General features: G+C 49.8%; 1 protein-coding gene and 1 pseudogene across 1 annotated transcript; both read left to right on the top strand.

Annotated features, from left to right (window-relative positions):
• Nucleotides 1-9,407: 9,407 nt before the first annotated feature.
• On the top strand, nt 9,408-9,896 carry LOC136993780 (olfactory receptor 226-like; the record flags this gene model as incomplete). Its single annotated transcript, XM_067308727.1, has 1 exon — nt 9,408-9,896. A coding segment is annotated over exon 1 (489 nt), but the record flags the coding sequence as incomplete, so codon positions are not given.
• Nucleotides 9,897-12,889: 2,993 nt separating this feature from the next.
• Nucleotides 12,890-22,462, top strand: part of LOC136993816 (scavenger receptor cysteine-rich type 1 protein M130-like) — a 261,469-nt pseudogene continuing 251,896 nt past the window's right edge.

Here is a 22,462-nt window from a genome sequence, read left to right on the forward strand (position 1 = left end):
GTCCTGTGCCTAGGAGGGGAATAACCCCATCTATGAGGAGAGGTTGAGGGAGCTGGGCTTCTTTATCCTGCTGAAGTGGTGGCTAAGGGCAGTAGAGTAGGAGTGTGTGAGTGCTTGAAGGGTGGTTTCAGAGCTGGTGGAGCTTTTCTTGGTAGTGGGAAACAGCATGAGAAGGGGAAACAGCCACAAACTGCAGCTCGCACGTTTCAGATGTGACTTCAGGAAAAGGAAATGTCACTTGAAGGGTAGAGCTGTGGTGCTACAGGTCACCCAGAGGGAGCCTGTGATCAGCCCCTGGCTTTGCGTTTCAAGGAAAATCAACCTCCCAACAAACTGAGGTCTTTGTCCTCTTGGCTATGGATGGTGTCTCTGCCACCAAGACCTATGAGAAGACACTGTTTCCCTATGGCACTGTAGCCTGCTGCCTCCTTGTCCCCAACGAGCCCAAGAGGTGCTGTACTGTCCTGCACTCGGCATTGCACACCCCCACATTCACACTGCCCCCAGGAAGAGCCCTGAGCAAAACGTAAGGGAAAGGATCACCCTACTCAGGGGCTGGCTGTCAGTGCCTGGCCATTCTGCTTGATAAAACACATCAAGACTTATTTGTCATCAGAGCCACCTGCGCATTGCCTTTGCCTACCTGCAGTCAGGCCTCCAGCTTTCTGCTCTCATCAGCCCCCAGAGAGGCTTTGTCAGTAATGTCCCTCAGTGGGACCCATTAAAACTCCGAGAAATTTTGGGATTTACTTCTGACTTTAGCTTCTTGAGAGGCTTGTTCAATCTCCTCTCAGTATCTGAGGTTCATAGACTCAGCACCAAATACACTCAAGGGGCCATTAAAATGCAAAAACCTCTAAGGAGCCTTGTCTCTCCCCCTAATTTTCTTCAGTTCTTCAATTCTTGTGTGGCTAATTGGAGAGGATTCAGGAGTGAATTGAAAAGAGTAAGATGGGGAGCACCTGAGAAAGAAAGGATTTCTGCTTCTTAAGTTTTTTCAGCTTACAGAATAAGCGATATCCACATTCTCCAATTCATACTGACCCAGAGGGTCTCCTAATGAAGTCCAGACATGTAGGAAAAGCAGTATTTTCGATATGACACCTTTATGGACAACCTTCCTCCTCACCTCCCCAACTGTGTCATTTCTCTCATCAGCCACTGGGGACTTAGGTCACTCCTGTTAAAACTTAACCTTTTTCCACTCAAGTCTGTAGCTGAATGTTACAGCTCCTATGTACCAGTTCCCACCTGCTTTCCTTAGAGAACTAGCTGCAGACACAGGAGGATTTTTCTTAATTGCAAACAAGCAAAAATAGAATATGATACAGTTTAATAAAAAGTCAAATATACTCCTCAACCGTATGTTAAGTCCAAGCTATCTCCAGTGAGGTCCACTTTCCACAAGGAATAACCCTCCTTGAAGTGTTTTTTGACAGATAGCTAGGAAAGGATAGATAGAAACAGAACTGAGGAGTTGGAGAAAGAGACAGTGAGACTCCTGAAAGACGAGGCAAGCTTCAGACTCCCTGAAGCTCAGAGCAGCAACTGGAGAGTTGAGAGGTATCGGATGGATAAAGAGTAAGATATGTCCAGTTCGTCTGATGCAAAGATGCCTTTAGAAATGATCAATTTAATCAAGACATGTGAAAATATGTGAGAAATCACTGAGACTATATCCACGGCATAATAGACAGAGCAGTAGTAACACTGGTTCAGGGGCAGATCAATATTTCTTCTCCTGAGATTCACACCCTGCCTGAACATCTCCACTATTTTATCATGGGAAAAGTGGACTTTAAAAGTAGTCAGTCCTTTTAGCTGGTGAAAGTATGTTCATATTTTTTAAATGTTGAAAACTCTTCTTCTCCTTTTCAGGCAGAGCTCTGTTCTAACCACAAGCATCCAGTGGCACTTGGAGAGGCCCTGGTGTATCTGAGGTACCTGCCTGGGCCTGGCAGCTCTCACAGGGGATCTGCGGGAGACCAGAGCCCCTTGGAGCTGCAGATGGAGGCTGGGCAGAGGGGACCAGGACACCTACAATGGCACCAGCTGCCGGTGACTCTGTCATTGCATTAGACCCCGGTTCTGGAAATCACTTTCCTTTTCAAAAAAAACCCCTGAATAAAAACAAAAAAAAGGGTATTAAAAAAAAAGACAACAAAGCCAAGAAAGACAAAAAGAACACACACAGAAAAATTAAAAGCTGGAAAGTGTAACAAAACATTTCTTCCCTTTAGATCATTTTCTTAATTTCTCTCTTCTTTCATTTTTTATTGACATTTTCTAAATATCTCTGGTATTATCAGGCCTGCACCATTAAAAAAGATATTTCTGTGTCTTGCACAGAGTCCAGTGGCCCAAAACCACTCACGGCCCACGGCTGTCCATGCCACTCCTCACTCTCTGTACAGAGCGAGTGGCACTCACCAGAGACAGGAGTGACCACAAAACCAACATCCGAGCCCTGTGCCTGTTGGTGGCCTGTCAGGTTCTCAGGTACACAGGACCTCACAACCCCTTACCACAGACAAGAGTCAAGTGCTGGCCTGTCAGCTTCACCCGTAGAAGTCACCTCACAGCCACTTTCCCACCCATGTGCCTCCTCCTGGTCCATCACCTGCAGAGACAGAAGGGACCTCACTTTCACCTTTATGGTCATGGGCCTCCTACTATCCAAGCAGCTTCTGAGAAACAACTAATCTCATAAAAATGTCCCCAGCCATCAGCTTCCTGGTGGCCTACCAGCTGATCAGACACAACTGACCTCATAATCACCCACCAAGCCAATGCGCCTGCTGCTGGTCTTTCACCTGCCCTTATGGAAATGACCTCAGCATGGTCTTGGCTTCCATCCAGTCAGGTATTCATGCAGCAATGACCTCAGAATCATCACCTGAGCCATGGGCCTGCTGCTGGCCTGTCTGAGGCTGAGACAGAGGTGATCTCACAGTCACCATCCAAGCCATGTAACTGTTTCTGGCCTATCAGCTGCTCAGTTCTGAATGACTTCACAATCAACATCTTAGCTCTGTGCCTCTTGGTGGCCTATCAGGTCCTCAGGCAGAAGTGACCTCACAAACAATTACCTTAGGCATGAACCAAAGGCTGACCTATCAGCTGCTCAGATAAAGGTGACCTTACAATCATCTACCAAGCCCACACACCTGCTGATGGCCTTTCCTCTTCTCTGATGGACAAGGCTTGTGTTCTTGCTTGGGAGGTCACTTCTGACTCAGCCTCTGATAGGCTAGCAGCGGTTCATGGCTGGGGCATGTGCATGCAAGGTCACTCCTGCCTTAGCAGCTCATAGACCAGCAGCAGGCACATGGCTTGGATGATGGTGGTGAGGTCAGTTGTATGTGCTCAGCTGAATGTGGGGGTTGAGTTAGCATCCTGGCTGGAGATCCTGGCAAGAACTTCAGAAACTGCAGGCCTCCAACAACCTAGTGACACATTGCAAAATGTGCTCAGCTGAGATGGACACCTGAACTGTCAGGCTAGAAATGACTCCCTTAGGGATGAGAGGAGCATGTGGGAAGCTGAGGACCATAACACTGAAGGGTCTTGCAGAGTTATTTGCATAAAAAAAATTCAATTTTGCAAGCTGAGTCTCAACTACCACCCTTCATGTGCTTCTTGCTGACTTGCAGGAAAGTGTTTGAGCATCAGGCGATGATTTTCAGGGTCCAAAAGCAATGTTGTGATTTGCTTCATTTTCGGAGACTCTCTCCCAGAGAACTGTGACCTGATGAATGTGGTGAGCAGAGCCGCAACATTGCTGCTCTCCATCCTAACCCCATGCACTGATGGTAGCTGGGATGCCGACAACACTGCAGTAAGCCCATGGAAATGGAAGTCCACAAGATGATGAGTCTACTCCAACTACCACACAATGTCAGATCCAAAGAACCAGCATGGTACAACCCCTGGCAGTGACTGTCATCATGGCTGTTGGATTTAGGACTATGGGAAAACACATTATACTCCTGGTCTTTTGAGCTGATTATTTTTGCGTGCATATATGTTATAATGTACCATCTATTTACTAGAATATAGTTGTTTGTGCAACTTAGCTGTTAGTTAAGCTAATACCTGAAAAGCATGTCCAAACCTTGTCTGCACACTGGTGGCACCAACACCATGTCTCTCTGTCAGGGGGTGGAGTGGAGTGAGAACACCTGCAGAAGATCTGGCCAGGAGTCAGTGACGGGCAGCGCACATGATAGCAGGCCCAGCGTGTGAAACTACACACTGACCAAATTCCCATCAGGGCCAGGCAGGCATATTCCCTTTTGTCAACAACGCCCAGCTGATTCCTGGACAGTAGCTACTCAAGTTTAGCACAGCTGAGACAAGGAAATAGTTTGAGTAGATGTAAGGGGACCTTAAGATACAACAAGCTGAGTCCCGCCTGGGGGGTCTGACCCAGGTGTCCAGCAGCCTCCCATCATCAACCCTTCTGCGCGGTTCCTGGGGCTCCCTGTGCAGTTTGGAGTGCAAGTCCTTCATTAAATCTACTCTGTTTAACCTCTCATGAACCTGGACCGTCTCTCTACACCAGTATCCAATCCTCTCTTTCCCACCTTGCGATTGCACATAGCCAGTTGCTCCACTCAGCGGATATAGGTGTTTGTCTAAAACAAGGGCCACCCTCCAGTCCCCTTTGCGCTGAGATAAATTCTGCTTTCTTTGCAACCCTGTGGTCAATCATGGTAACACGAGGGGCATGATATTTGCAGCTCTGTACCCCTTCACTGAAGACACTGAAGCAGTGTTTTCCAGAGACTGCATGGCAGGATTTTTTTCTTCTCGTGTGTTTTTTTTTTTATTGTTCTCATGGTCTTGCACCCACAAAACCTAACATGCAAGGAACATGACAAGCCTTGGCCAACCCGCAAAACAGTGCCAAGGCCTTCACAGCCCCTGGGCAGGGTTTTTCCTAACACCGTTTTAAAACAAAAGGGCAATGGAATAATCAGCATGGTGTTTCCCGCATCCCAAGATTTCTGTGCCTGGCATGCTGAAGCACGGCCTTCTGAAATGACTGCACATTCAGTTGTTGCAGTGTGAAGCGAGTTCTCAGCACCCCAAAATCCAGACCTACAGCCTCTCAAAGAACAAGTGAACCTCTCCTGAGGAGATTGTGTTGGCCACCAGAATTATTCACTCCAGCTTCTCTGGCATCCTGCAAGAGTACAGCTTTGAAACCTCGGCATATACAGATGCCAAAAGGGTGATCATCAGCAGAGAGTCTGAGTGCCACGGTCAGGAGAGAATATATCAACCACTAGGATGAAGGGTCGTTGGGAGAAACATTGTCTTCAGTCACATATACACCCCTGCAGATGGAGACAACTGCCAAAGGTTTTACAGGAGACCAAAACAACAGGCACTGAGATGAGCCACAAATGCCCCTCTGCTGAGGTACCACATGGCTTTGCAGAAGACATAGGTGCTGAACTTTCATCTCCGTTTCCCCCACCACCCTCCAGCACATCTTCCTCCGCAGAAGTTATCTTCATCCACATGAAGGCTGTGAGCGCTGCCCTGAGAGAGCTCCCTCAAGCGTGTGCACCAGGTCCCCGTGACGAGGCGTGTTTGGGTGCAGACAGCGATGCTGTTACTGAGAACGCCACGCACTTGGGCTGGGCAAAGCTTTTGGCACAGCTTTGGTCACAGCTAGCAGCGCAGCAATCTATAAAGAATTAGGTGCATGGTTCTTCCTGAGGCCATAAGCAGAGTCGTGGTTTGAAGGAGCTCACCAGAGACTGGCTACACACCTGTGTATGTGCAGAATTATTGCCTCAGCACTGGACAACATTGCAGAGGAAATGCTGTGAGACCTCACCAAGCCCTCCGGACTCTCAAGCCTTCACAACAAGATAGCAGGAAACTCTTTCCTCCTCACTTAAACACTTGCAGTCAAACTCGTAGCTACATTTTAGTCCCTAATTACCACTCTCCCTTCCCTCAAAATTGTCACATCTTCTTGGCTATAGCAGCACAGTCCTTTCTGCACGTCAGAGATCTTCCCCTCGTTCACTTTCTGCCATGCCAGCAATTGCTTTCTTCTCCTCGGGCAGCATGCTGTCTAATCCATGATACACAGGTTATGGAGGAGGGCCTACATAACTTCTGATTTTCAGCAGTGCTTAAAAAATGGAGAAAATAGCCTTTGCAACCCTCAAATCCCAATGCTTAGGGAAGGCTTCTTGCTTTCATGGGCGAAAAGTTTAAGGAGCCTATGAAGCATATACTCAGGCTGGGGACTTCGATGCATTTGACACCCTCGGTGATTAGGGCCAGGTCCATTTTTTTCCAGAAGTTGACTAACAACAAAGGAGCCATCACAGCCTTTGGCATTATCTGCTATGAGGGGGTGACCGTGAAATTTTGTGTTCATAAGCAGCCCAAGAAAGTCCATGAGACTCATGACCTTTTTAAACTCCCATTCTCATGGAGCTTTCCTTTCCATCCCTTCTTCATCCCATGCTACTTCCAGTGCTACCTCCAGGAGAGAAATGTGATTTGGGGCATTTGTCCCAGTTTCCTGCATATGTTACATATTTCTGGGGGTTTGACCACAGGTGTGAAACACTGGTGCTGGCTGACTGATGTTCAAGGTCTTTTCACAATACAAAAAGCATCAACATTTCCTTCATGGCATTTGATATAAACAAAGAGAAAATGATAATCCCTCGTGCAGTTCTGGTCTCCCACCTCAAGAAAAAAAAGTAGGACTAGGAAAAGGGAAGGGAAAGTTGATGAAGGCAGCAAGACAAATTTCACCACGCATGACATTAGTTAGTCTTGTCACACCTTCAGCTGACTACGTTCTGAAATGGATCCTCCCAACCGTACCATAGCGAGCAAATTCTTCCTGAAGGCCTTTTCAGTCACTCCTCAAATGCAAATCCTCTTCTTCATGCTGTCATGGGTGATTTATCTGCTCACTGCCATGGGGAATATGGTCATGATAGCCATCATTTGGCTCAACCAGTTCCACCCCTAGCATATCTCTTCCCCAGCAGCTTCACCTTCCCAGATATTTGGTTCCCTTTGCCCCTAAAAGGTTTGTCAGCTTCATCTTGGAGATTAAGACCATCCCATGGCTGCTTGCCGGTTCCAGATCTTCCTTTCCATCCTCCTGGGCACAGCTGAGTTCAACCTGCTTGTTGTGATGTCTTTCAATTGCTGCAGAGCCATTTGCAACCCATCACACTGTATCATCTTTATGAAGCCCTGGCTGTGCTCCACACTCATCTTTATCCATTGGGTGATGGCATCTCTATCCTTGCTCAGCCCCACCATCTTACATACCAAGGTACCCTGTGTCCACAGTAAAGAGACTCTTTCTTCTGTGGCCTCATCCCTTTGAGGAGAGCAGCCTGCATGGGCACCAGCTACCTTCAAACATGAGCTTTGCTCTCTCCTCTGCTGTGTTGCTGAGCTCCTTCACACTGACCCCTGTGTCTTATGCCTGCACTAGATGCACTATCCTGAGAATACCCTCTGGAAAAGCCCTAAGAAGCCTTCTTCACCTGCATATCTCACACTGCCATAGTCACTATTGCATAGGGTAGCTCCATTTTTGGCTACGTGGGACCTGAATACAGCAAATCCTTTGCGCCAACCAAAGCCTGATAAAAGGGTTCAAGAGGGTTACCTCTGTGGTGAGCAGAGAAGCTGCTTTGCTGTAAGCTCTCAGCAGCTTTGCAGGTTCCTCTAAGAAAGCACATTCAGGAGAAGCATGATTTTAGGTGACATCCAGCAGACTAAGAGCACAGTCTGTGGAGAACCTCTGTTTCACTGCTTGAAACCCATCATCTCCTCCTCCTTCCCTTGCACTCTTGAAGCATCCTATCTGTGCAGTCATCTGTTCCTTTCCTTTATATGTCTAAAAACAAATGCAAAGGTGGAGGGAAAAATGTCAGTATTTATTGCTTATGTTTTCTTTGGACTTCCTTCTGTTGGGCATGTTCTTTGGTTTGAAAAAGAAATTAGCTACTAAATAAATTAAGAGGGTGGAGACAGAAATAGTGAGTTTCATCGACTTCATTAGAGGTGTCTGTGAGCAGCTGGTGCCTGTACTCATTTTCCCTTGGTCCCTATATAGTCAACAAAGAGAGAGCTCTAGAGGCTGGGTCCTCCCAGACAGTAATTGACAGGTGAAAGAAGTGTTACCAGTCTCTTCCAGACACTCTTCTCTCTCTCTCTCTCTCTCTCTCTCTCTCTCTTTCTCTCTGCACTGACAAGATGGGAGGAAGCTAACTTGCTCAAACCAAAGTGCCCAACTTCTAAAATATAACCCTGCTTAGTATTTTTGTTGTTGTTGTTGTTCCAGACCCTTCCTATTTCAAATAATCAACAGGACAGCCTTTAAGTTCTTTAAGATGAGAAGATTTCCCCTTCCCCTAAAGGGAAAGCAAGGCATTTAGGTCAGGAATTTTAATAACAATGTTTCCTCAATGCTTCTGGAGAAACAGAGAGGAAGAAGCTGTGGAAGAAAGCAGGGGATTACAGAAGAGATGCTCAGTACTGGCTTGTTTTGAAAGCAACAGCCTCACAGAAGTGCCAAGTCAAAAAAGGCAAGGACTGAAAAGTAGAAGGAATAACTTTCAACATACTTATCTAAATGGATGGACTGGCATCTGCAGATACTAGTAAGTACTTTTGCTGGGAGATTAGGTTGGCTTTTGAAACACAGATGTGATGGATGCTTGCAATAGGTCAAAGTGAACAGGGAATTTCCCAGGCATGGCATGAAATAGTTCACAACCTCTTTACAATACTGTGCTTGCGAGAAAGAATCCTTTGTGAGTGTTTGGAAAAGGTAGAAAGAAGACAGTAAAATCTCTGAGGACTCTCAGTGAAACGTGAAACAGAGAAATCAGGGTGTGAAGAATGGCTGAGAGGAATATTTCTGTCTGTGTTACATAGGAAGCAAGCGAGGGAGCAAAGAAGAAAGGATCTACCCTCCCATCGAGACTGTGAAATTCTTACACTTGCTTCTTCGTGCTCCTGTCTCAGCAGGACGTACTGAAATTGGGCATGGGAGCAGGAAATGAAACTGTGGTTGCTGAGTTCATCCTGGAGGGTTTCTCAGGGCTTGATCAAAGGCTACAGCTGCTTCTCTCCCTGGTCCTTCTACTCATATACCTGACAACAGTGACGGGGAACACAACGATCATTTTCCTTGTGTGTGTGGCTCACCGCCTGCAAACCCCCATGTACTTTTTCATCAGCAATCTGGCATTCCTGGAAATCTGGTTCACTTCCTCCACAACCATCACATTGTTGGTGATTCTGAGCTCTGGTAGGAGAACAACCCAATTAGCAGCTGCTTTGCCCAGTCGTATTTCTATGTTGCCCTGGGTTTTACAGAGTTTGCTCTCCTTGTTGTCATGTCCTTTGACCGCTATGTTGCCATCTGCCAACCTTTGCATTATGCTGCCATCATGAAGCAGCAGCTCTGCTCCTACCTGGTTGGTGCTGGGTGGGTCATAGGCTTCACACTCTCAAGTTACCACCTGGTCCTGCTCTCAAAGCTGACCTTCTGTGGCCCCAACAAGATCCAGCATTTTTTTTGTGACAACTCCCCCTTATTCAAACTGTCCTGCTCTGACACCAACCTGCTTTGGAAAGCAGACTCCGTTTTGTTATCTTTTGTAGTGCTGGGTTCCTTATGTTTAATTCTGGTGTCCTACATGGGCATCTTCCACTGTATTCTGCACATGCCAGCAGCATCTGGGAGGAAGAAAGCTTTTGCTACATGGTCTTCCCATCTCACTGCCTTAGCCATCGCATACAGAAGCTGCATTGTTCTCTATGCACAGCCCACAGAAGAGGTTTCCTTGGAGACCAACACAGTTGTAGCTTTGCTGAACACTGTCCTGTACCCCTTCTTAAACCCCTTCATCTACAGTTTCAGAAACAAGACTGTGAAGCTGGCCCTGAAGGAAGCCCTTGGCCGTGCAAAGGTTTGGCTTTTCCCCCAGTCATGATGCTTTTCATGACAGCAATTCTAATTATGTATCATGTATTGTATCACACACACATATATATATAGCTATTAAATACAGGTGCCTCAGAGATTTATTTTCTCGTTAGATTGCAGTGTTGAAAGAAAGGAATGTGAATTGCGAGTCTTGGTTACAGAGGGTTATTATAAACAAAATCTAAAAAATATTAATAAAACATTGAACTCACACAGGACTAGGACGTAGACTGCCAGTGCACGCTGACACAAGGAAGTTTTCATAAGGCATCTCAGGGAATTTAGTTGAAAACTCTGGGGACAACGTCCAAGGGGTGTTGAGGAAAGTGCAAAACACCTTCTCTCCCTGAATAACAGAAGATGCTAAGCATGAAAATTAAGCTCAGACACTACAATGGATTCAGATTCATTAGATTCAAATCCATAATACACTTCTCAGTTTCATTAGTGTGATGAAGACAGCATCATTGATTTGTCAATGATAGCATGCAGACGACAGTTTTATCCACTTTGGAGGAAGGTTTCTCAAAAATCCACCTTTTTGTAACATAATGTGAGCATGTCCACTGTTTAAAGCCCTGCTTTATCTGTCTCCATTGATGACTCTAGGATGCATTCTCCTGAAGGAAAAAAAAAAATATATTTCTTCTTGGATAACTAGGCATTTTCTATCTTCTTTTTCTTTGTTGAAGGAGTATTTCATGATTGAGAATTATTTCAAATAAACTAAGTATGCTCCTGTAACACTTTATTCTACCTGTCTCAATGAAATTATATATTCCCCCCTTATTTTACACTTCTGTCTCCATCCATGTCTTTACATGGCAAAGTGATGGGCAGAAGCATGTAGTATTGATAAAGGGAAACATATTTTAGAGAAATAATCAGCACACAGAGATCCCTTTTCTCCTTTTATTTTGCAGTCCACAGGGAAAAACAAAGCACAGGGGAAGGGAAATCACTGCCATTGCTTTACTCCTTTGTGGTTGTTTCTAATCAGCATTTCATTTTGTTAGGGCCTCTGAGGAGCAGAATTGCTGTTAACAGCTCTTTTAAACTTTGTGTGTGAGTGTCCCATTTCCAAAGGGAATTCTACAAGGGTGAACTCTTTTTAGGAAAACTGGGTCCAGTTCATCTCTGCAGCCCATCTCCTCACATGGGACCCCAGGGAAGCTATGGTGTTTTGGGTGACCAAAGCTCAGCCCAGCAGAGCACTTGGGCACTCTTGGGCAGCTCAGTCATCTTGCTCCGGGTGGGTCCTTGTGCACCACAGTGCGCAACATTATTTGCAGTACTTTTAACCTTATTGAAAGAGAAGATTTTAAAGTTATATTTCATCATACTGTGAGCTGAGTTTTGCTGATAGAGAATATATACAGCTAACTGTTAAATCTTCAGATATTGTGCCCATAAAGGGAAACACTTGGTCTTTCAAGCAAAAAATTACAATTGACTTCCAACAGATAAACCTCTCCTGCTTATAATCTCATCAAGTTCACATGTACGTAAAACACTCAAAGACAACAAAACCCCCAAACCACCTTTTTAAATCAGGACACCTTTTGAGTATACTTTCTTTTTATCACACCAGACACTAAGCCTTTAACTATGGCAAGGAATTCCCTCTACTTTGAATCTACATATATTCTGAATTTTAACAAATCTTAAGAAATTGTCCTAACTTAAAGGAAGGCAAAGAAACCCCATCCTTGCCTCTATTTATACATTTTCTGTTATGGGGGGTTTCTTTCTGAATAGCCTACTGTAAAGCAGAGGGGCAGTAGAGTTTTACATTAAAATATTTAGAGTTTACACCTAACCTCTCCAAAGAAATACAGCTGCTCCTAAGGAGACAATTATAAAAGCCCAATGGTAGAGAGCCCACTTAAGAGCCACCAGTGCCAACAAATTGCATATTATGCCAACGGATTAAGTAATGCCACTGTTTAGACTCTGTACAAGAGCAGGGAGGAGAACACTTCACAGTCATCCAGTTGCTCGTCCTCTTCAGTAGATTCCTGGGCAAAATGTTCCTCATCATCATCAGCGGAGGATGGGGAATCACTGCTCTAGACTGCCTGTTTCCATCTGCAAGCATTTCAAAGGCAATAACAAAAACAACATTAGGTCACATTAAGTCACATCAAAAATCTGCATGTACACAAAAGATCAGCATATAGTTCTACAATGCAGAAAACAAGGAAGGATCACTGGAATCCAACCATAAAGGTCTATTTGTTTTCACAAGATGCCCATTCTATTTTAGGCCCGTATCTGTCAGTCTAATAGAGATGAGAAAATGGATGCATATTTTAATACAAAAAGAAAACCAGTACTTTTAAATTTAGTTCATGGCCTACTTTGCCTCTCTGTTAACATGTTGATTCATGGCCCAGGACATGTTAAAAAAAAAAAAAAGAGATTAGCAGAGCAAAAAGCAGGACATCCACAGAGATTCCTGAAGTGTATGAATCTGTCTTTGCTTTTTATCCCAGAGTTCTCAAAGAACAGGGCAGTAGTACCTGGAGGGAGCACCCAGCAGAGAGAATTTAATTTAATGGAGCAAAATGAAGACAGAGGAAACATGGTTGGTAGAAGTTGCTCTAGGGACAGAGAACCAGTCACGCTCACAGGTAATGCTGGCACAGGAACAAATACACACAGAGTTGCCATCACTAAATGCAGCCTGGATTTGAGGAGGCTTCAGATTCATGAAAAGGAAATTCTGGAAGTGGCTCTCCATGAAGGGAGCAGTTCACAAGGGAGCTTAAGTCCATTTATGAAAATGATTCTAGGACACATTTCCCTCTAACAGGCAACTAAACTACAAGACCCAGGAGATTCTCTGGGAGGTGATGAGATGTCAAGGAAAAACAGGCAAACGGCAATCCAAACCTCAGTCACAGGGACAAGCACAGGAAGCTGTACAGCACCTTTTTAGCCTGTAGGCTAACCACCCTGCCCAAGCACACATCATTCCTTTGTGCATGAGGAACAAGATTTAGTAACTGAGGACTAAAAGCACAACAGATTAACAGCTTAGTTGTGCCTATGCGATGGAAGGCATCACACAGTCTTCTTGCATATTTCAACCACAGCCATTATTTTTGGTAAGTTCTAGAGTGAAAAAGCAAGTCCTGAAACAGCTGTTTGTAAACAGTGTCCATTCAAAAAATCACAAAAAGGCAATTCAGAGAATGCAGCATAAGGTGTATACAGCTTCTGACTGCTATTTCACATTTTCTGAGGAAGAAGATATGTCCTCCCTGCTCAGAGGATGCCTCTAGTATGGTCATACCTATCAATATGTAAGTTATAATTAGAGAGGAAAAAAAAGCTTTCTCAGACTGTGGTACTCTGTGGAAGAAGTTACTTCAGCTACATTAGAAGTATTATTTTGCTGTGTGAAATATATTACTTACACAAAAAGAGCAAGATAAATGAATATTTAGATTTTTCTGCATCACTGAATAACCCAAGATCTTCCATCATCTTCACGTCATGCACTGGTTTGCAATACTGCTTCTGTGGGATCAATACAGAGCTTCACTTGTAAGAATAAAGAAAAGCAAGTGTGAAAAAAAGTTTTGAAAAAATAAATATAAGCAGTAGGGCATCTTAATATAGAATGCACATAATGACAGAGTCAACGACACTTAACCAGGTTCCTAAAACCTAAAATAAATAAATAATAGTTCAAATGTTCCCCTTTGACAGAGATTTAAGAACAAGTGCTGGAGAATTTGCAATCACACTCTGCACTTAGGTTCATTTTTCCCTCCTGCTGAATACAGTGAGAAATCCACTTCTGTAGGAGAAAAACAGAAATTCTAAAGACCAGAGTCAGATATTAGAAAGAAATTATGGTAGCTTTTAACAGTACTTCAACTGCTCTGCATGGTAGCAGTAAGTCATTCACAGCTAACACCTTCCCCAGATACAGCGACTCTTTATTCTTAACTGTGGCGCAAACTGCGGGCGTTTCTTCCACGGTAGCACCTGTCACACAGGCCACCCCACGGCTGGGACATGCTGCAAATCCTCGAGGAGACAACGCCAGCCTGGGCTGCGCAAAGGCCACGTCGGGAAGGAGGCCGCAGGCAGAGCTGCAGAAACGCCAGGACTCCTTCAGGTGGGCTGCGGCCCCCTCTTCCTCCGTGTCCTGACTCGCCCCTCGCACGAACCGTGTTTCAACGTGCGTCAGCCCGGAACAGCAGCTCATCAGCGCTGAAGGAGCCTCACACCACAGCTACCACTAAGATGGTGCTGTCCCGCCCGGGGGAGGGGTCGCCACTGGGTCACGTGGCCATGGCGTTGCCATGGCAATGCCCCCAGTGCGGCCCTCCTGTTGGCTGGCAAGAGGAGGAGGGCGGGGCTCCCTTGAAGTAACAGCTCTGTCAGCCAATCAGAGTCCAGAATGCAGGGCCCTCAGGGAGGGGAGGAAGGGGTGGTGCCTGACCTGGGGGAGAGGAGAGAGAGGAGAGAAAGAGGGAGTGAGGGGGAGAGGGAGGAAAAGGTGTGAAAGAGCAAAGCGAAAGGGAAGGGGGAGAGGAGAGGGGAGAGGAGAGCGGAGGAGCTGGAGAGCAGGGCAGCACCGAGAGCAGGGCGCAACCACGCAGCGGCTGCACCCCGCGGCCCCGCAGGGTCGGTCGCTCGGGGCAGGGCGCAAACAGCCCCCTCAGGCAGCGGCATCAGGAGCGAGGCAGCTCCCCGCGCCGGCAGCCGGCAGGGCAGCTTCCTCTGCAGCCAGGCCTGCACCTCTGCAGCGACCGCCGGGGAGAGGCGGTCTGTGACCGCTGGGTCACGTGGCCATGCCCTGAACCATGGCAGGTCCCCAGGGAGCCAGTGGGGAAGAGGAGAGAGAGGAAAGGAGAGAAGTGAGCGGGAGGGAGAGCGGGTGCGAGTGGGTTTGGTGGGGGCTGCGGGCGCATTCAAATGGCAGCAGGTGCCCTTCCGCCGGGGTAGGGGCAGCGGTGCTGGTGACGGGGCTGCTTTCTTCAGGGAGCTCCAGAAGGTCAAACCATGAAATAGGAGAATGCTTGTTGTCCTGGATGTGTGGAGGATTTGCTGGTTTTGTTGAGCACTGGGGAAGGAACCAGACTTCTGAGTTGTGGGAAGGCTTCTCCCTCTGCCTGGGACAGGAGGCCCTGCTGTCTTCAGGTTCATGATCACTGCTCCCATGCAATGCTCCCATTAGAAAATGTTGCCAGGAATTACTTACAGGCTGTTCCCCAATTCCTAAGTGTCATAGACTAGGTGTAGGTAATACCTGGGCAGAAGTTAATCCTTTTTTGGTGTAGTAACTGGTACATAACGGGTGTTTTGCTCACTATGAGTGTTACCAGGGGCCTCAGACAAGGAGTCTCAAAAGGGGGATGGAAAGGGGGGAGCTGTTACCAGGAGCTTCAGACAAGAATGTGCCCAAAGATACGATTCTCGCAACTGTAACTGACACATCCTAGAAGAGTACAGATAAACCAGCGGGAACCAAGGTTAGGAACAAGACAGCTTTCTCAAGCAAAGAAATGAGCCAAGCTGAGACCATATATGGAAAAGGAGCTCAGAGTTCATGGAAAAGGCACCTCTTCAGCAACCACTAGGGACCACCAGAGACCCCCATAGAAGACCCCCCGGAGACTCAGACCACATGCATAATGACTATGTAAATATGATAATTAGTTCCAGGAAATAGAATAAATATGTATAATCATTCTGGGAAATTTAATGCATATGTATGTAATAGCAATATAAGCTTTGGCTAATGCAACACAGGGCATGCACGTTGGGTGGAGCGATCCCCCGTGCATCCGGCGCCGTAATAAAGAGAATGCCTGCTTCTTAGTAGTACATTGGTGTTAAGGAGTTTTACTCCCGATTTCGGTGACATGAGCGTTGTGAAGCCACGAGGTGATTCGGGGAGGCCGTTCAGGAGCTGGCTCAACCTTGGGGGAGGGCAGGGAGAGCTGCAGGTGGCAATGGCCCCGTGGCCGGGCTGTGGGTAGTGAGGTCACCACTGTTTGAGAGAGCTATGCCAGAAAGTCACCATTGTCAAATCAAATCTTTGTAAGTAGCTGACAGGCCAGCAGGAGGCACATGGCTCGGCCGTTGATGATGAGGTCACTTCTGCCTGAGTAGCTGATAGGCCATCTGGAGGAAGAAGACTTGTCTGTAGATTGTGAGATCGCTTGTGAGTGATGACCTGATTGGATAGCAGCAGAGATGTGTCTGGAAAGGTGATTGTGAGGCCACTTCTGACTGCTGAACTGATTGGATAGCAGCAGAGATGTGTCTGGAAAGGTGACTGTGAGGTCACTTCTACCTGAGCAGTTGATAGGGCAGCGTTTGGTTCATGGCTGGGGAAGTTATAGTGAGGTAACTTTTGTTTCAGAGGCTTCTAGGCCAGTGACAGAGACGTGGCTGTGAAGGTGACTGTGAGGTCATGTCTTTCTGAATCCCTGCTAGGCCAGCAACAAGCACATGGCTAGGAACTGACTTTGAGGTCACTGCTGTCCCAGCAGCCTATAGGCCTGCAGCATTGGTAATCTCTGATTTCCAGGGTCTGTGTGCTGTAGAAATTACCCCTGTCCAACAGCACGGAGCTTGTTAGATTTTCCTGCAAGGTCCGTACTGGGTCCCTGTTTTTCATGTGTACACCTGCTTTAATATCATCTTCGGGGCTGTAACATGTTAGTGGTCTCCGATTCTCTGTCCAAGTATGTTCTGATTGGAGACTGGGTGCAAAGGCTCTTGGAGGAGACAGAGGTAATGTGAGCCCCAAAGAAAGGCATGAGAAAAATGTCCACAGAGGCCTCTCTTTGGCAGCAGAATAGGCACAAGAGAGAGGGAAGATTCAGCCAGGTGAAGCCCCTTGGGACCACTTCATCTGCTTCCTTGAGGTGGGAAGTGAACATGAGCAGGGCTGAAAATGGATGTTCCCAGAAAGTCCCTTTTCAAAGCCTTTTGGGGGAGTAAAAGCAACTTCCAGGGATGGAGAGTTGGCCTTGCTGTGTTTTCAGGCCCTTGGGGGGCCCTTCTTGGTGCCATGTCTAGTCATGTCCCCTCTGTGTCCCCGATGCACCATGCTAAGGCAGCAGTGACCTCAGAATCCAGATCCAAGCCATGTGCCTTCTACTGGCCTATCAGGTACTTGGGAAGAAGTGATGTCACAGTGAACAACCAAGCCATGTGCTTGCTCCTTGCCTATGAGGGACTCAGTCAGTAGTGACCTCACAATCACCATGCAAGCCAAGTGCCTGCTGCTGGCCTATCAGGCATTCAAGCTGCAGTGACCTCACAATCAGCATCAAAGCTATGTGCCTGCTGCTGGCCTATCAGGGGCTCTGGGAGAAGTGACCTCACAATCAACATCCAAGCGCTGTGTCTGCCGCTGGCCTATGAGCTATTCCGGGAGCACTGACCTGACAGTCGACATCCAAGCCCTGTGCCTGCTGCTGGCCTATCAGTTACTGCAGCAGGAATGACCTCAAAAGCACATGTCCCACCCATGTGCCTGCTGCTGGCCTATCAGGCACTCCGGCAGCAGTGACCTCACAATCAGTATCCAAGCCGTGTGCCTGTTGGGAAGGGAAGGGAAGGTGAATAAGTTAAATGCAAAGTGCTCCTGAGAGGATGAGGACAGCATCCCATGGAAGGGGAACATAATGCAGTAATGTGAAAAAAGAAAGGCACAGTAATATTCAAAGAGCCTAATACAATGCCCCAGCATTTCTGAATAGAAAACCACTGAGTAAGTGGAAAAGTAAAATACGTGACCATACGTGAAAGTCTAATGGCACTGGAATGTATGAAGGGGTGCAATAGCAGCATGGTGGGGTGGTGTGAGATGCAGCGTCACTAATGAGAAACTGCAGTGAAATGTGTGTGGTGTTTTGTATAAATGGTGGTGTGCGATGGACGGGAGTTACAGAGAGATGGCGAGGTGCCAAGTGCCGATGGCCCTGGGCTGTGGTAGTGCTGTGAGCTGTGAGCACTGAGACCCTGCTGCACAGGGGACACCTGTCCCCCTGCCCAGCCTTGAGTGCAGGGCCCCGGGTGGTCACCTGCGAGGAAAAATCCCCCTCTAGGAGCTGTGCCCAGCAGCCGTGTCTGCAAAGGCAACAGGAGCAGCCCCTGCAGCGCCATCCCTGGGAGCAGGTTTGGGGCTGGAGCTGGCACAGCGGCTACATGCAGTGACAGTGCTTGGGGAAGCAAGCCCAGAGAGAAACCACCGTCTTCCTGGCTCGGGCGCTGCTGCAGGGAGAGTGCGGCGCAGGCTGCCGAGGTCACGTGGGCTGTGGTTTGTGCACCTGCAGGCGAGGCTTTGATCTCCCGATCAGCCCCTGCGAGGGAATAACGGGCTGTGGGGTGAACATGCTGAGAGTTGGGGGGGTCTGAATGCCTGGGCTGCCCTGTGTGCTGTCAGAGGAGTGAAATGGCCCAGCTCCTTGCTCCTGACCAGGGCACCCACCGCGGGGCTGTCCAGGAAGTGATTGACGAGCCCGTACTCACGGGATGGGGCTCTGGCCATAGCAAAGAGGCCTTTCACCGCTGCTGCTCCTGGCACAGCAGGGCTGTAGCAGGGTGAGGAGCTGTTTCTGTTTCCTTCCCTTCCTGACACAGCCTGTCCCAGGGGCAATCCCAGCTCCACGGTTCCCGTAGTGCGGGGACAGCTGGACACTCACACCTTGGGCACTCGGGCAAACACAGTGTACGACATGCCCAAAGTTCCTGGTCCCCACAGTGGGGTACAAGGGGCAACAGACCCATTTCCCCACCATGATCTGCCCTGTCCCACTGGGATGGGCCCTGTGGTGATGCCCCAGAGCAGCGACCGTGACATCCGCAGTGGAGCTGTGCCTCATATATGGTCATGAAGAGCGCTGGAGAAGTTCATTGGAGGGCTGGGCTGTGTCAGAAGGGAGATAAGCCCTGATAATGTCTAAAAAGGTGCCTGCTGCTTTGATTGGCTCCTCCTGCAGCTGAGCCAGCACCTGCAGATATATATTGGCCTCCCATCTTTGTTGTCCCCTGCGAGTCCTCAGGAGCTGTGTCAGGGAGTGGGGTGCATCAGGGCAGTGCTGTCAGGGCAGGAGGCTGCAGATGGAGGCAGAGGGACTCCTGGTCTGTCGGGTGCTGTGGCTGCTCCTCTGGGTGCAGCTCTGCTGGGGTAAGTGCCTGCTTCCTTATCACATGGCCCTGGGTCCAATGGGCACCAGTGGGGTCATGGGGATCCCTCTGGAAAAGGGGTTTCATCCCAGAAAGCAGTGAGACAAGGGTCAGAGGGTGCTCAAGTCCATCGACCCTGTGCTGCTCTGGGTGGGAGAAGGGTATTGGTGCTTCCAGGGCTCCTGTGCTTATGGCAGTTGGTGCCTGGGTGTGCTTATAGACACCTCGTCCTTGGGCACCCTTTGGGGACCCCCTGTTCCCCCAGTGCTGTGCCCCTGGAACTGGTGGTGGGTCAGCTGGTGACTGCAGAGCTCAGCGATCCCCAGGACACAGCCAACCCCCAGGGTGCCCAGGAGGGTTTCTGTGCTGTTCGCTGCCCTGGGGTCAGGGTGTGCCTGGCCAGAGGAGGGGCAGTTTGTGCCCTGCAGAGAGGAGGGGACCAGGGCATCTGCATCCACAGCCCAGCAGAGAGGTGTCCTTCCCAGGGGCCCTGGCTGAGGGCAGGGGCTGGGCTCATACCCCATGGGCAAGGAGGCAATGAGCATTGGAGGGATTGTGGGGATCATCTTGGTGCTCCCTGGGGACATGGAAAGCCCTGGGGGAGGTGGGTGGGCTTGAGTGGTGACCAGGGTGGGTGGTGGGCAGGGAGCTGGGGTCGTGGGGGACGCAGCAGTGTGGGGAGGCTGGGAGTTTGGGGCTGCTCACGAGCTGTCATGCTGGGAAGGAGCGGGTGCCCTGTGCAGAGCCTGGCATGGTGTCTGGGTGGGCATGGGCAGGGTGCGGGGTGCAAGGAGGTGCCGAGGTCCCTGGAGTGGGAATGGCCCAGAAGGGCTGGAGCTGGGTGTCTCCCAGCCCAGCCCAGCCCAGAGCAGCCCACAGAGAGGGGAGAGCCCCGACACTGCCCACGAGAGCCCAGTGGGGAGAGGGCTCACCCCCGGAGCCTGGGGCGCGGCCCTGGGCAGGGGACCCTGCACAGCTGCAGCATGGGGCCCCAGCACTCTCCTAACCATCCCCATGTCTATGTTTGAAGGTGCTGCAGAGGTGAGGCTGGAGGCTGGAGGCAGGCGCTGTGCTGGGAGAGTGGAGGTGAAAAACCAGGGCCAGTGGGGGACAGTGTGTGACGATGGCTGGGACATGAAAGATGCTGCTGTAGTTTGTAAGCAGCTGGGCTGTGGATCTGCTCTCCAAGCTCTTTCGGATGCACCTTTTGGGCCAGGATCTGGCCAGATTTGGCTGAGCTATCTTGCGTGTCAAGGCACCGAGACTGCCCTGTCTGAGTGCAAACACGGTGGTTGGGGTGAACATTACTGCAGTCATGCTGAGGATGCTGGAGTGGTTTGTTCAGGTAAGGAGTCAGCCAGTTCCTCACCTTTGGGGCAGGTCCTGGGATTGGGGACTAACCGGGCTGTGCCCTGAAGGAGAAATGCGTGGGTACCGGAGCAGGCCCTGACGTGGCTGCTCTCGCTGCCGAGCTGGGACTGTTGCTGCTGCTGTCCCTGGGGAAAGCCCCGGGTGAGCCCACTGCGGGTGCGCAGACCCCGTCAGGGTCGCGGGGGCTCAGCCCACCCTCAGGCTGAACCGAAGGGGCTTTTCAGAGAGGAGAAGAGCAGGGCCTGGGGCAGAGGAGCTAGGTGACGGGCAGCACCTTGCACTCCATGCCCAGGACCGCCCCATGAGGACCAGCCCCACGTGAGCTCGGGGCCTGGCGGCTGCGAGGCCTCTGGCTGCTCCCTCCCACATCACCGCACGCACAGGCCCTGCAGGGTCCTTGGGGCTGTCACAGCCCCGCGGGGAACGCGGCCTGTCCAAGCAGCACTGACCCGCTGTCCAGCCACTCCTGCTGGCCCTCGGCTCCCCACGCTGCCCTGTGCCACAGGGCTTTGCCAGCACTTGCTGACCCTCGTCTGCACCTGCTTTTGCAGTGTGCGCCAGTGTCAGCCCAGGGCTGCACGCGGATCTCCTGCTCCTCTGGCCGGTCGCTGGCCGCGACGTGCACAGCCCCAGCAGTGCGCTGTGGCCCTGCCTGGGGACACCTCTCCCCAGGCACGTGTTGGAGGAGACAGCTGGCCCAGACACCGACGCGGTTACAACTGCACCATTTCTGTGCGTGGGACGTGTCTCCCCTCACAGAGACCCCAACACCCCAGGACACCCCCGGGAACAGGGAGCATTTTGGGCTGCTCTGAGGCGATTCCCCAGCCTGGCTCTGAGCTCCGCAGCACCTGGGCCTGTTTTCCTGGTCCAGGTACTGTGGTGCTGGGGGCCTGTGCTGGGCAGCGCTGGGCTCCTGGGGCAGCAGCATTTCCCTGAGCAGTGCCTGTGGCTGTGGGTCCAGGATAGACACAAGCCCTGGAGTGCAGTGTGGGTGTGAAAGGAGGTGCAGGGGGCCCTGAAGGGTTTGTGTCATCAACACCCACGGACGGCTGCTGCTGGGATGTTCAGAGGTCATTTTGGATGTGGCTGTCTTGGAAATCATGTGGGATGCAGGTATGTAACTGCTGGAAGCCTCTGGGAACTGCCTGTCATTGGTGTTTTCTCCAGGATTTGTCCAGCTGGTTGGAGGGGCCAGCCCCTGCTCAGGACGTGTGGAGATCAGAGATGGAGACCTGAGGAGAACAGTCTGTGACTCACACTTTGGTCTCGAAGCTGCTGGTGTTATCTGCAGGGAGCTGCAGTGTGGCACAGTCCTGTCCATCCCCGGGGCAGCTCACTTTGGAGAGGGGGTCGGTGCCATCTGGGACGAAGAGCTGCAGTGTGTGGGGAATGAATCCCTCCTCTCCTCCTGCCCCAGGATGTCCCTCAGCAACCAGACCTGCACCCACGCGAACGACGCTGGTGTCACCTGCACACGTGAGCATTCAGGGAGGAGGTGTGAAATGCCTCCTGTGAGCTGGGCGCTGCGGGGTAGGGGAGCAGGGAAGTGACTGCGCTGAGCATGGTGCGAGTGCAGGAGGGGTGGAGCCATCTGTCTTCCTGTTGTGACAGAAGCGAAGGAGATGGGATTGAATCTCTGTGACATTTTCCCCTCCACTGATGGATGAGCACAAGCACAAAGTGATCCTCTCTAATTACTCTCTCTCTCCCTTGCAATATATCCAGGGTTCAGGCTGGTGAATGGCAGCAGGTGTTCGGGGCGGGTGGAGATCCAGGTGCAGGGGACCTGGGGAACCCTCTGTGATTCTCACTGGGACATCTCTGACGCACACGTTCTCTGTCATCACCTCAACTGTGGATTTGCCGAGTCTGTTCCCAGAGGAGGGCATTTTGGGAGAGGAACCGGCCCTGTCTGGAGAGACA

Source organism: Apteryx mantelli, chromosome 20 (genome assembly GCF_036417845.1).
Source record: "Apteryx mantelli isolate bAptMan1 chromosome 20, bAptMan1.hap1, whole genome shotgun sequence".
NCBI classification, from domain to species: Eukaryota; Metazoa; Chordata; class Aves; order Apterygiformes; family Apterygidae; genus Apteryx; species Apteryx mantelli.